At 43.5% G+C, this 13,458-nt stretch overlaps 1 protein-coding gene across 1 annotated transcript in view; it reads left to right on the plus strand.

Annotated features, from left to right (window-relative positions):
- Nucleotides 1-13,458, plus strand: part of TMEFF2 (transmembrane protein with EGF like and two follistatin like domains 2) — an 826,595-nt gene that overhangs the window by 374,453 nt on the left and 438,684 nt on the right. The window contains exon 5 of the mRNA XM_085648776.1: nt 10,793-10,889. Coding sequence (XP_085504902.1) covers nt 10,793-10,889 — 97 coding nt within the window. The remainder of the gene's footprint in view (nt 1-10,792; nt 10,890-13,458) is intronic.

Below are 13,458 nucleotides of genomic sequence, written 5' to 3' on the forward strand. Positions count from 1 at the left end.
AACCTGCTCCAGCATTTGCAAGCATTTTACTGCAGACCGTGTCACTTCGTTAGGACCGGTCTCCCTACAAAAACAGTTCATTTCTGTAATATAAATTGCGATTCTCAAACACGGGTTTCAGCAGTTCAGCAGTTCGGAAATGATTTCCAGAGCTCCAATTATGTTCCTTCTAAAAGCACCGAATTTGTACCTACGCAGACAATCAATACGTGTCCCACCGAGTGTAAATTCCGATGCATCATCCTGCACCCGGCAGCGACAAATAAACATAATTAGGCGAGCAATGAGCTAAGGGCCTTATTGAACAGATATGCAGTAACTCTAGATGCACAATGAAAAGCCAATTGTGCTTGTAATTTTTTTAGCTATGCACCTCTGAGTAATGAGGTACTATTTCTATGACCTTCCTTAGTAGCAACCCAAAACACTTCAGTAATTAAAAACACTGATGTATACGTACACATTCCGATATAGGAACCTGCAAAAATATACCCGGTGTTAACTCAACTATATCTGAAAACGACATGAATATGTATAAACTAGGTTGTACTGCAAAGGGGTGTCTGGCCACGCCTCCAGTTGATGAGGAGGCAGTGCAGCTTTGTTATCTATGTGATCACTGTCAACACCCAACCTGCCTCACCCAACCTGCCTCAGTAATCTCTTCCTCCATGAGAGGCTCATCTTTTCTGCTCTTGTCTGCCTGAACATGGAGAGCGACTAGAGAGTTAACATGGAAGCATGCTTTGGTCTTGGGAGCCCTTATTGCTCAAAGTGTCACTCAGACAGGTTATTAGGATCTGCCCCTGCTGCCTCTCATTGTGGCAAGTAAACCTGGAGGTGGGGGACAGCAGGCTGTGGGATCTCAGGAAGGGTATCTAAGAAACCGCTAAACATGATTAAGGTTTAATCAGCCTGACAGCACCACACAACCAAAGCTCACCCCTTTAAAAGTGTGAGCAGGCTGCCAATGCGTGGTTTAATTGAACCAGTTGGCCAAAATTGATCTGAGTTTCTCTGTTTTGGCTCCTGGTGGCATTTTCCCGTCAACAGTATTGTTAGAAATGGGGGTCTGTAGTTGGCAATGGTTTGCATCTTTTTCCAAGTAGGGACCCTTCTTCCTACTCAGGGTAAGCGGGATACACTTCTAAAATAACCCCTGCTCACCCCCTTGGTAGATTGGCACTAGTAGACAGACTAATCTCAGAGGCAGTGTGTAAAGCATTTGTGAACACATACAGTAATACAGTGAAAACACTACAACTGGACACCACACCCATTTAGAGAAATAAGTAATCTTTATCTAAAACAAACAAGACCAAAACGGCAAAAATCCACAATACAGTTATCCAGATATGGCTGTTAGAAGGTAAAAACAGTTCTGTCCATAGCAAACTATAGTTGCAACACATTCATCACAAAGTACCTTGAATGCATCAAAATCATAAACAAAAACAGCCGACGGGAAGGTGATGCGTCGGTTCCTTACTCCAGGGGAGGTGATGCGTCGGTTTCTTACTGCCACGCAGGAGAGGTGATGCATCGGTTCCTTATTGAAGGGGAGGTGATGTGTCGGTTTCTTGCTGTGCAGGGAGGTGATGGGTCGGTTTCTTACTGTGGCCCCGGCATTGATGTAGACTTGACACCCCGGTGCAATGCGTGGGGTTTGGAGAAGCATCGATTCTCAATGTGGCAGCACGGCAACATCCCTTCGTTGATCTCTCCAGCCGCGGTCCAAATATGCGTTGGCACTTGCAACCGCACAGCAGAGCCTGCATTGGAATCGGTGAGGTGATCTCGGACTTCGGGGATCGATGCAGGGATTCGTAGTGTGGCGATTTCTACAGCCGCTGGCAGACGCTGCGTCAGTTTCTTCAGTGGCACAGCAACAATGCATTGGAAATGGGTGTGGATGTGTCGCACTTCTCGTAGTTGCGACTTTTTTGCAGCTCCCAGCAGCAGGAACAACCTACATAGGCTCAACTCAGCAGCAGGAACCTCTTGGAAGGTCAGAACTCCCAGCAAGGAAGTTCAGGGGAGCTGGTGGTGAAGTCTGTGTGTCCCTGAAAGTTCAGAAAAGGAGACATGCTCTACTTCAAGACTTTGGAGATCTTCTTCAAGAAGGATACAAGCACACAGCACACAGCAAAGTTGTTGTCCTATCGTTGGCAGAAACAACCACTGCAGGCCAGCCCCAGACAGCACACAGGAAAGGGGTAGTACTTCTCCTTCAGCTTTCCCATCTTTTTTCGTTGGCAGAGGTTCCTCTTGAGTCCAGTAGTAATCTAAAGTTCTGGGGTCTGGGCCCACATTTCACTTTGTTCTCTTGTGGCAGAGATGCTCAGTCAAAACCAGTTCTGTCCTCTCTGCCCAGCTTCCCAGCAGGAGGTGGCAAAAGCATTGTTTAAGGCACACCAGGTCCATTCAGGTGAAAGGAAATGTTCTCCCCTTCTCTAAATGCAGCCCAGGGTTATTCAGCCCAGCACTGACTCATCCAGGAAAGGCAGGACACACCTCAGCCCCCAAGTGGCTGTCTACAGTGAATGCACATCCCCAGCCCCTGTCATTCCAAGGCCAGACAGTGAATACACAAACCAGCAGAGACGCACAGGATGGCTAAGCAAGAAAATACCCACTTTCTAAAAGTGGTATTTTCAAACACAGAATGTAAAAGTTATCCTTACTAAAAGAAGCATTTTTATATTCTGAGTTTAGGCATACTGAACTTCACTTTCCTATATTGTCCCAATGGGAAATTATACTTAAGATGTAATAAATAAACTCCAACTCTATCCTATGGGACAGATAGCCTTTCAATAGTGAAAAGCAAAATATCCTGTATTTCTCTATCAGGACATGTCACACACATCAGAACTTGTCCTACTTTTCACATACATTGCACCCTGCCCACAGGGCTACCTCAGACCTACCTTAGGGGTGACTCACATGTAAGAAAAGGGAAGATTAGGGCCTGGCAAGTGGGTGCACTTGCCAGGTCGAAATAGCAGGAGAGACTGAGTGCAAACTGCAGTGGCAGGTCTGAGACCCCCTTTGAAAGGCTGCTTGTGTGGGTGGCACTATCAGTGCTGCAGACCCACTAGCAGCAGTTAACTTACAGGACCTGAGCACACATAGTGCACTGTACTAGGGACTGAGTAGTAAGTCAAACAAGCCAATCATGGAAACACCAATCCATACTCACAATTTAGAGAGGGAACACTTGCACTTTGACACTGATCAGCAGTGGCAAAGTGCCTAAAGCATCCATGCTTTGGGATGCTGGTATGTTCTGTTGATCTAAGTGAAGCTACCAATACGATTTAATTATTGCATGGAAGATACCTTGCAAGTAAGATCAGTTTATTCTACAGATGAGAAGTAATGGATGAACTGCTCTCGATGTTAGGAGACAGAAAGTGGAAAGATAACAAGGAAAAAAAATTTTTAGTGCTTGTGAGACCTCTAATTTCCCCACTATTTTGTATCCAGATATAGGTTTGTCATTAACTTTATAGAATGTTGTAGCATCTTGCAGCTGGAACAGACGTTTGAATATGTTAGTACATAGGCTCAATGAACAAGATAGCAAAAGTTTATGAATTCCGGTACAGCCAATTTAATCTGCTTGCTATGATTGTTTTACTGTATGATGTATTCGACAAACTCTCTTACACATATAAATTTAGTGCAAATGCATATACAACTTATCAGAAACCCTTTCAGAGGGACATGGGACAAATAGGGCTTACTGGGCCTAACCGTGGTTGGTTGAGGTCTTTTACCACTGATGTCCCAGGGCCAACCTACGATGGATCCTACTCAACTTGGTCAAGTATCCATTCGGCACTTAACTCTTAGTGGTAGCTGTGGTCGAGCAGGCAAGGATTCCTCTCCTCCTCATGCCTTCACCAGGCAGGCCTGGGCTTCTCAAAATGGAACACGGGGTCCTTCATACAATGTGCCATTGCAGGCACACTTAGTGTACATACACAGCACACTTAGGGTGCAGCACTCCTACCTCTATGCTTTGTACCCTTACATGTACACATGCATTCAGTATACACACTCAATCTGCACACACTGTTCAGCACTGAAAATGTTTTATCTTTATTTAGAGTGTGTTATTTACAGACACTTACACACTGCCAGTAAACACACTCACTATTTGTGCGATGCACAATACTCCACCCTTCATGTATTGTACCTCACACAAGCACACATGCACCCAGCACATGCATCCATTTTGCACGCACTACACAGCACAATATCTGTCATATCATGTATTTCGAACACGCATACATACACCCAGCACATACACTAATCCCACATGACTGCTCATTCACTGTAGTATGCCTTTCCCAGGCACACCTATCACCACGCAGAGTCACCACTACTGCTCTAGGAGGCACTCCACATTATCCTGATGTAGGCCAAAGGTGAGTAAAGCACACAGCTGCTGAACGTTTACGAGATGAGAGGGCCTATGGCCTCACTCCAGTGACACAGGGTAAAAATTTTGTGTTCACTACTTCTGATCACTAAACAGATATACTACCACCACCATGCTCCTGCCGCTTAATTCCTGGTGAAGGCAGTAGTTTTCCATAACTATGAGGGTAGCCCTGTAGGCATCCCTCCTGTTTCAAACAAACCACAATCCTTGAGCAGGCCTATGTCATGGTGCATATGCATGATCCTTGTTCACCTATAACAAAAAACACAGCATTAGAGATCCAGACAACACTACAGTTGGGCACTCAGGGCAGGAGTACCGTATTTTCCAAGCAGGTGACTTTTCCTTTCCAACACACCAGTTGTCAGTATGCCCCTGACCATAGCAAACATCAATTATGTTTTTTCTAGAAGAAAATAGTAAATCTGTTCTGTTTTTGCGTGTTTTTCTTTATTTGAGCTTCTGAATATTTTTATAATAATACATATACTGCCACATCGACCTGCAGTTACCTCATATGTATTAAATCGATGACGTCTACTTTGTCAAGTTAACCATATAATGTGTTTTACCACTTCCTCATGCCAACTACATCGATCCCACATCTACTCTTACTTATTTCCTTTTCATACTTATTATTTTGTAATCAATTAATCTATTTGAACTGTAATTATAACCCTGTGCTTTTATGTATTAAATATTGGTGTATCCTTTACCTTACTCCAAGAATTCTTTTAAAGGTTTTAGTTTATTTTTATTTAATTACCTTTTTATTGAATTCATTTCACTAACGCTAATTCTTACCCTAAATGTAATCCTTTGTTATCTAGACTTAAGCGAAAATATGATTCAAGATCGACCTAATCATATTACTAACAATAAACTTTCACTTGTATCTAATTCTAATACCTTTTTATGATATAATTAAGCCTGGGCAAAGCACTACGCTACGCTCGCGTAGTTTGCGCTACTTCGCACTACGCGAATTGCACGTAGCACAGTGCAAACATGCGTAGCATAGCGTTGCGTAGTGCAGCGGTCATTTTCTACTTGCTCGCGGTCCTCAACATCAAGTTGGCAACCGCGAGCAAGCAAAATGACATCCCGGCGAGACTTTTTCCTTGTTCGCGATCAGCAACATCAAGTTGCTGATCGCGAGCGTGGAAAATAAACATCCTGGCGAGATTCTCAATGCGAGGAGGTCAGGTTTCTCATTGTGAGTGGTCGCGTATGCTCGCAACCGCTCGCGATGTGAAACTACCAGTCCGCGTTGAGAAAGCTGCCACTCGAGTAAAAATCTACTCGAGCGGCAGAAAACTACAGCTCGCACTGTACAATCATTGAAAACGGCATCTTGCACAGTGCGAACAGGGTACTACGCAGTTCGCGAAGTGCTACGCGTAGCTCGCGTAGTGCGAAGTGCACTTTGCGTAGCTTCGCGTAGTGCTACTTCGCGAACTACGCCCAGGGTTAGATATAATCACAACTCATTCCCTAATACTAATTCTAAACCATAAATAATTTAGTTTTTGTTTTAATATATTTAATAGGTGGTCTCAATTCAACATTAATCCTTAATCATTTCATAGTACTTAAAATGAAAGTTAATTTCCTGAATAAATATAGAAACCGGTAATGTGATGTCCCAGGAGGAAACCTCCTAACAGCATCCCAAATACCATTTTTTTCAGGCAATTCGAATTATGGGGCTGATTACGATTGCGGAAGGCCAGTCACCGCCAGCCATGCGGTCCTTCTGCAATCGGACTGCAATTTCCCCCCGCCACATTATGATGGCGGTGGGAATCGCGCTGGGACCGTGGCGGACGCAAAGATCGACTGCCATGGGACCGCCGCAAGTAATCATACAGATTGCCTGGCAGACGGTTCAGACAGCCCAAAATGGTGGTGGTGCCTAGCAGGCACCGTACACCAAATTAGGATGCTTGCTACAGCCGGCCTTTCCATGGTGGCGATACCGCCATGGAAAGGCTGGTGTGGATTTGTTACGGGGGCCTGTTGTGTTGGGGGGAGGAGTGGGTGAACTGGGCGGTACCCATGGTGCCCCCCTACATTTACACAGCACTAAGTGGCAGTCACTGTGTGGTGCCTGCCACGTAGTGCAGTGAAAGGCACATCTTGCATATTGGGCATCGCTGCAGTTAGCAGCACCTGCCACAATGTTAAATGGCAAAATGCGACTGCCATGGTGGCAGACACATCCTGATTTGGTGTGCGGGACCGCCGCATGCATGGTGGACGGTCACTGTCACCCCTACAATGGCGGACTGACTCCAGTACCTATGTTACTACAGTCACCCTTTTTTGTGTGATATATTATTTCTTTTTTAATTATCCCTTTGTATCTCGGGGAGAAACCCCATGACTCATTCTATATTTTTAGCTAATTTTATTTTGTAATGTGCTATTCTTAGTTTATTTAATGAACCATTTTAATTAGCACTTATTCTTAATGTATTTCCTTTAATTTATTTGTATTACCTACATTAGTCTGTGTAGTGGCCTGTGATATAGTGGAAGTCGATGCAGTGGTCAGATCAATGTAGTTCCCCGATTAAGTGACACATCAATGTAGCGGAGGAATACCCTCTCACTATGTTCATAATGTGCGCAATATGTATATGCTAAACATGAAGACATGAAAAAACATAAGAATATGAAACATGGAAAGCATCTTGAAAATACATCCAGACTCATGACCCTTACAAAAATACTAACTGAAGTATGTATTGCAAGTTGGGTGCTAAACAAGTTCCTCAAAGCCGCATTTTCTACTGTATTTGCTAATGCTGTTTATTTGTGTCGTTAAGCTTTTATTGAATATTTGCAGAGGTCAGTGGATTGGATGCCCAGGATCAATTAATGCTCTAATGTTCAAATAGTTTACATAAGGGCTCCAATTTTGTGACTGCCAGCCGACGTCGAATAGTTTGCTGTGCCTTTAAAGATGTCTACCACTGCTTCTCCAGGCTCAATGTCACTGCTCTAAAGAACAGATAAATGCTTCTTATTGAGTATTTTGTTAATTTTTTCAGATGCCAATGTAGGCCACTGCCACCACTATGATGCAGGGGACCTGTCCACAGCGCTAGCCTTTTAAGGGGCGGTGCTACTGAAGAGGAAGGTCCACCCAGTCCAAGGCGTTTGTTTATTTGTATTTTGTGTGTGTGTGCTGCTGGGATTTGTTGAGCTGAAACAAAACTGGGGAATATTATTTGATCCATCAGCACATTTTGTAATAGGGCTACGCCAATGTGCAGTAAACCATTGGCAATTCTAGAATCATTGTTTACGGCAGTGATCCTGTGTAGTGGGAATTCCAATATTTCTTAACATTGAATCGGGAGTCCTAGCACAGTTCCATTCTGCAACTGTGCAGAGGTGCATAAAAGCACATGCACCACTGTTTCAATAAAATCTTCCTGTCCACAGCGTGTACATTAACTTAGTATGTGCACAAAATTATGAATGAGCTGCATACACCGCAACTTGGAAACACGGAACTGCAAGTACTGCTCGATGTTATCAGGCTATTGTATCTGCAGCATATGCAATAACCTGCATGATTATTGGTTGTGAGAATGCATTATAGGCAGTTCAGTTTTGCTATGTACAACAGCATGGCCTGCTCGTGCGCCTATGCACGGCCGGGGTACTGTATCATGATATAGCCCTTGATGTTGACTCACAAAATGATGTTTGATCTCTGATGGCATCAGAGTCTTATTAGAACTAAATGCACAGTACTGAGGCAAGTAAAAGCTACTCCGGGAAGGATGAAAATTGATGGAGCACCTTGCAAGATAGCCCCATCTGGTGAGCGCCCACAGCTGAAGAGCAGCAGGAGCTGTGGAGAAAAGAGCTCTTTCAAAGCTGCCTGTCTTCAGCGAGCCTCTCATCTCCACAGTGGGGGATCAAGCGATAAAGTAGATAGTCAGGAGGACTCAACACAGTTTCAAAATGAATGTTAAAGCAGCAATGCTGGTAAATGTAAAAGCAACACAAGCAATTGTGTTGATGGCCTGAAAGAAGGGCCTCCAGCCATGTACATGCAACATAGAGCTATATTCGGACACAATTCGCACATTTAAAAAATGAATCATAGAAATGTTACCTTTACTTCTCGAGAGAAAATTGTATATCATTTAGGTGATAGATAGATAGATAGATAGATAGATAGATAGATAGATAGATAGATAGATAGATAGATAGATAGATAGATAGATAGATAGATAGATAGATAGATAGATAGCAGCTAACATGTCAGAGATTACGTACATTGCTCATTTCAAAATCAATGCCCTACTTTTAACATTTAGAAAAAATATGTTGAACTATTCAGTTTACAAGAAAACAAACATCATCAGAAAATCTATCTGATGGTGGAACATCCAATGAGGCATGATTATCAACTGCCAACATGTATCTACTGGATTCACATAATGCAAACCTAGCTTGAAAGTAACAGAGCGCTGTAAATTATTTGGTGGAATGGAAGGCGATCTACAAGATCACGTACATCGAGTGAGGATTGCACAAACACAATTCACACATTATATGCTTTTAGGCACAGGGAAATGAAATGATTTGCCCACAATCCCATGATGTTGAGGCAGGGTCCGAGGCCAGGACTCAACCCTGCATCCCAAAGAGAAAAGTCAGCAGTTCTTGCCACTAGGTCACATCCCTCTAGCCACTTGTATCCATTTTCATGTTCAAAAGTTTTTTTTTCTAAAGCAGCTTTATCATTTAACTACACATCACTACTACACATCTGGCTAATTGCAAAGTTTAAGACGAATGACCTGAGGCCATTAGTCAGTCGCCTTGATGCTCCCACTATTGACATTCTCCTCTCAGTCCATGCATCCCTGCCTTTTAAAAATGGCCAAGGTTGTAGAGCTCCATCACCACCATGAACCTGGTAAGCAATCTGGGTGTCACCATTGGGTTGGACCTGTCCCTTTGAGTGCAAATCAACAGCATGACTAGATGGGTCAGCTTTCTTCAAACTATAGCTATGGATAGATTTCCTAACACTCTTGATGTAATACGATTTGCAGAAGTCATGTCTCAGATCATTTAGAGTAATTTATTCAATGCTGACCTTCTAGCTCCTATGGTAAAGGATGTGAGTATGTTGAGGACCATGCCTCCCTATTCACCTTTGGCTGACAGTACGTTGAGCATCACATCTCCACTGAAGGCTTATGGTCCGCTGATGATGCTCTGTCAGGTCACATAGGAATCTCTGCCCCATACCCGCTTCTTGTGGATACCTTTTAATGCCACCGGCTTACCAGACACAAATTCTCATCTTTCCTATCAGTGCCCTCTATCAGCAACCTTACACTCAAACAATTCTGAAGTAGATGCCACTGCACCAAGACTCATCCTGATGCAACTCATTTCCTATGCACCTTTAAATGGAGTGGAGGCATTTGAAGTTCAGAGGATATCTTGAGAGCTGCTTGTTGCCCTCTGCTGACACACCCAACCCTCATGAGCATCTTTGCTACTCCTTTCTTTGCATCTTTAATTTAACCAGCCACAAACTGCGGTTTGTGTCCAGAGAATGAATTTAAATTCATAACGTACTTGAAAGACCAGAGTTTGGGGGTATGTTTCTAAATCCCTATTACTTTCCCACTGCACATTTTACTACTTCACGGAGCCCACCGCCCCACTGACCCACATCTCCGTCAGAAGAGGAGATGCGTGTGGTAGAAGACAGCATGTAACAGGGGCCAATGTATTTACCTATTTTGCATCACTCTCTGCCCACATCATAGTATCCACTATCAACAGTAATCTTCGCCTTTCACATATCACAGCTGTCTTTTGACTTTCATCCTCTGGAGGCAATCTGACGCTCTGCTAACACATTCGAATTTCTACATAATGTAACAATGAATGCACCTAACCGAATAGCGGTTTCCACTGGGATGGGTGTACATTTTACAACATAAAGTCAGAATCCCTTCAACTGAAGTTGTCAGATTCTAAAGGAGAAGGGTTGTGTGTGGTGCATCCAATTGTGCCAAATGGGGTTCATTTAGAAATAAGTTTTGAAATTCAAATCTAAGGTTAGAAAGAGGAGTACCAGCATCAAAGCCTGGACAAGACTAGACTTAACATATAACATTGTGCCTTGTTTTATTGTACATTTTGGTATTGGAGAGCATATGAACATGTGATGATAACAGGATCAAATCTGCAACTTCCCCAGTGTTATATTGTGATATAATTGCTCCAATGCCCACGGGTGGAACTCTCCGAACTTCCAAGCTCACATTGGTGTTTTGTGGTTTCATGCAGGCAGCGAAGGATCTGGGGAAGCCAGCGAGAATGAAACATCTACCTGTGACATTTGCCAGTTTGGAGCAGAGTGTGACGAAGATGCAGAGGATGTTTGGTAATTACTTGCAGATATTATCTATTATGAGAAGTTATTTGTACACCTATTGTCTTCAATTGGTTATGACATCTTGGTGCATGTAAATATATTTCCAATGTGTTTTAGTTTGCTGCAACTACATTTTACGATATCATTCACTAAATACCTTCTATATGAATTCCTTTGTCAAGACAGGGGAGAAAGAAAAATTAGAGGCTTAACTTTGTAAACTGAGATGCCAATATACCCAGATAAAAGTATTCGCAAAGAAAGCTTCGTTATCGGGTCCCTACGATCCCACAGGTAGGGCATGGCTCTCTTTTCGGTGGCTGTGCTTATAACTTCGCTCTCAGAAAGGTACTGTGTGATGGAAGAGACAAACAAGTATAACGAGAAACAAAACAAACAAGCATTTGCAATGCAAATCGGTCTTGCATGTGTGAGAGTTAGAGGCATTGCCGTTTTAAATGACAATGTCTTTTACCCATGTGATTTATAATGGAGTGGAGTGAATCTACAAGGCTGCAAATGTTCCTTTTATCAAGCCGGCACAAAGCAAATAAAACACACATACATCATTATAATCCACAAGCAAATACAAAGAAAAAAAATCATGCCATTGCAACACATACATCACAAAGAAAGTAGAAGTAGTACCTCAATGATAGCGCTTGCAGTGGAGGGACACCAGTTGAGTGTGATTAATTGAAACTGTATCAGAACATCCCTTGGAACGCTCTTTTACTCCCTCCAATCATGACCCTGTTTTTTGTCAGTCCTTCATCCGGTTCACTAAGCATTCCTGCTCTCAGTTTTATGCACCTGTGTCTCAACTCCTCTTCATTAATTTGTATGTTTCCTCCCCTTTTCCCTGAACGTATTTATCTGTATGACAATGTGAACCCCTGAGGGTTTACTTTGTCGGTCGCATATCGTTTCTGGAGTTTATAGAGTGCATTATTGTGTGCATTCATATCAAATACGAGACATTTATATTTCCTTTGTCCTGCACTTGTGTACGGGGTGTTGTAAAAAGACATCAACACATTTTATTTAGAGGGACACATGTGCCACAAAGAAAGACTGCTGTAGAAAACAGAACCGATTTGAGCCTTTTTTGTTGGTTTTTTATCTGCCACGCTATATTACCGTGTAGCTGTTAATTCCAGAATGTAAGGCTGAGTCTTGTCATCGTGGGATGGCGCAATCCCTTTCTGCCCTCACTGATCTCTCTCATTCGTGGAAAGAAAACAAGGGGCAATCACAGTGGCAACAGACTTCGAAGGAGTACTGTGGCCTAATGTGCACACTAGCACACGGTGCGCACCCTGTGATCTGCGCTGTCTGAAGGTTGTGTAGGGACCCTGGGGTGTCTCAACACAGCCCTCCATACCACAGCCGCGCTCTGTAGACCCATCGGCAAGGCACAGCTTTAGCTGTCATCCAGCATGTGAGCAATGCACAGCCTGCATTGTGTAATACATAAGAGGTGTGCTGAAAATCCAACAAGGAAGGTACCGAAAATATAAAAATTATTACAAAATGCAGTTCATCTATTTAACAGTAAAAGTGGTAGGATACAGTTCCTGCTGCTTCTACTTACTAGTCTCAGCACGTTCCATTCAACGCAGTGATCTCATAAATATATGCGGACAGAAAACAAATCTACCCAAAATACATAAAAATAAAAAGCAAGAGGCACCGTGTAGTTGTAATTTAAACTGCCACTCTTCACCTGACTGAAGATTTCTTCTGCTGAGTATTAGTCTGTTTTTGCAGCTATATCAAATGCACTGGCACCCTTGAATAGGGTCAACATTGCGCTGTACATGAACTAAAATACATAAATTCAACGGCCTATATTAAGTCCAGACATGGGATGCTTGGACCACAGTGACATATCATTTTCCATATGCAATTACACAGTTACATGCGTGGTAAGCAGCTAAAGGGCAAACTCCTTCATCACACTCATGAATTCCAATGAGGATCTACATGAAATTTATTTTACTTTCATATTAACCCTTTTGCTGCGGCGGGAATTCCGCCGCAGCGCTGGGGGGGGCTTGGGGGCAGCGCGGTGGCGCGGTGCTCATGACGAAACCACTCCGTCACGAGCCGCGGTTGAGCTGTGCTCATGACGGAGTGGTTCCGTCATGACTCCACCCACTGTGCTAATCGCCCGCACAGGCGGGGAATTAGCGCCGCGTGGGCGGCACGGCCGCAGCATGACGGAACCACTCCGTCATGAGCACACGGCGACCGTGGCTCATGACGGAGTGGTTCCGTCATGAGTGGGGAAGGAGTTAACAGACGCAAATCTCCTTTAAAGTAAACGTTCTACATCTGTCTTACAAGCGCCTAATACCAAACATATACAACCAACTGATGCCATTGATCCAGTGCCAGACTGGGGGGGTACAACATTTACAGGTCCTCCCTGCGTCACAGACCCGACGTCACGCTAACTCATTCACACACGCATTCATTGGTGGGGCCCATAACACCAAACACTCATACATTTCTCTCACAGGTCTGCACACAGGAGGAATGATGCGCTGGACATGTGGGGGGTACCTTATTACCT

This window comes from Triturus cristatus, chromosome 3_2 (assembly GCF_964204655.1).
Source record: "Triturus cristatus chromosome 3_2, aTriCri1.1, whole genome shotgun sequence".
NCBI lineage: Eukaryota > Metazoa > Chordata > Amphibia > Caudata > Salamandridae > Triturus > Triturus cristatus.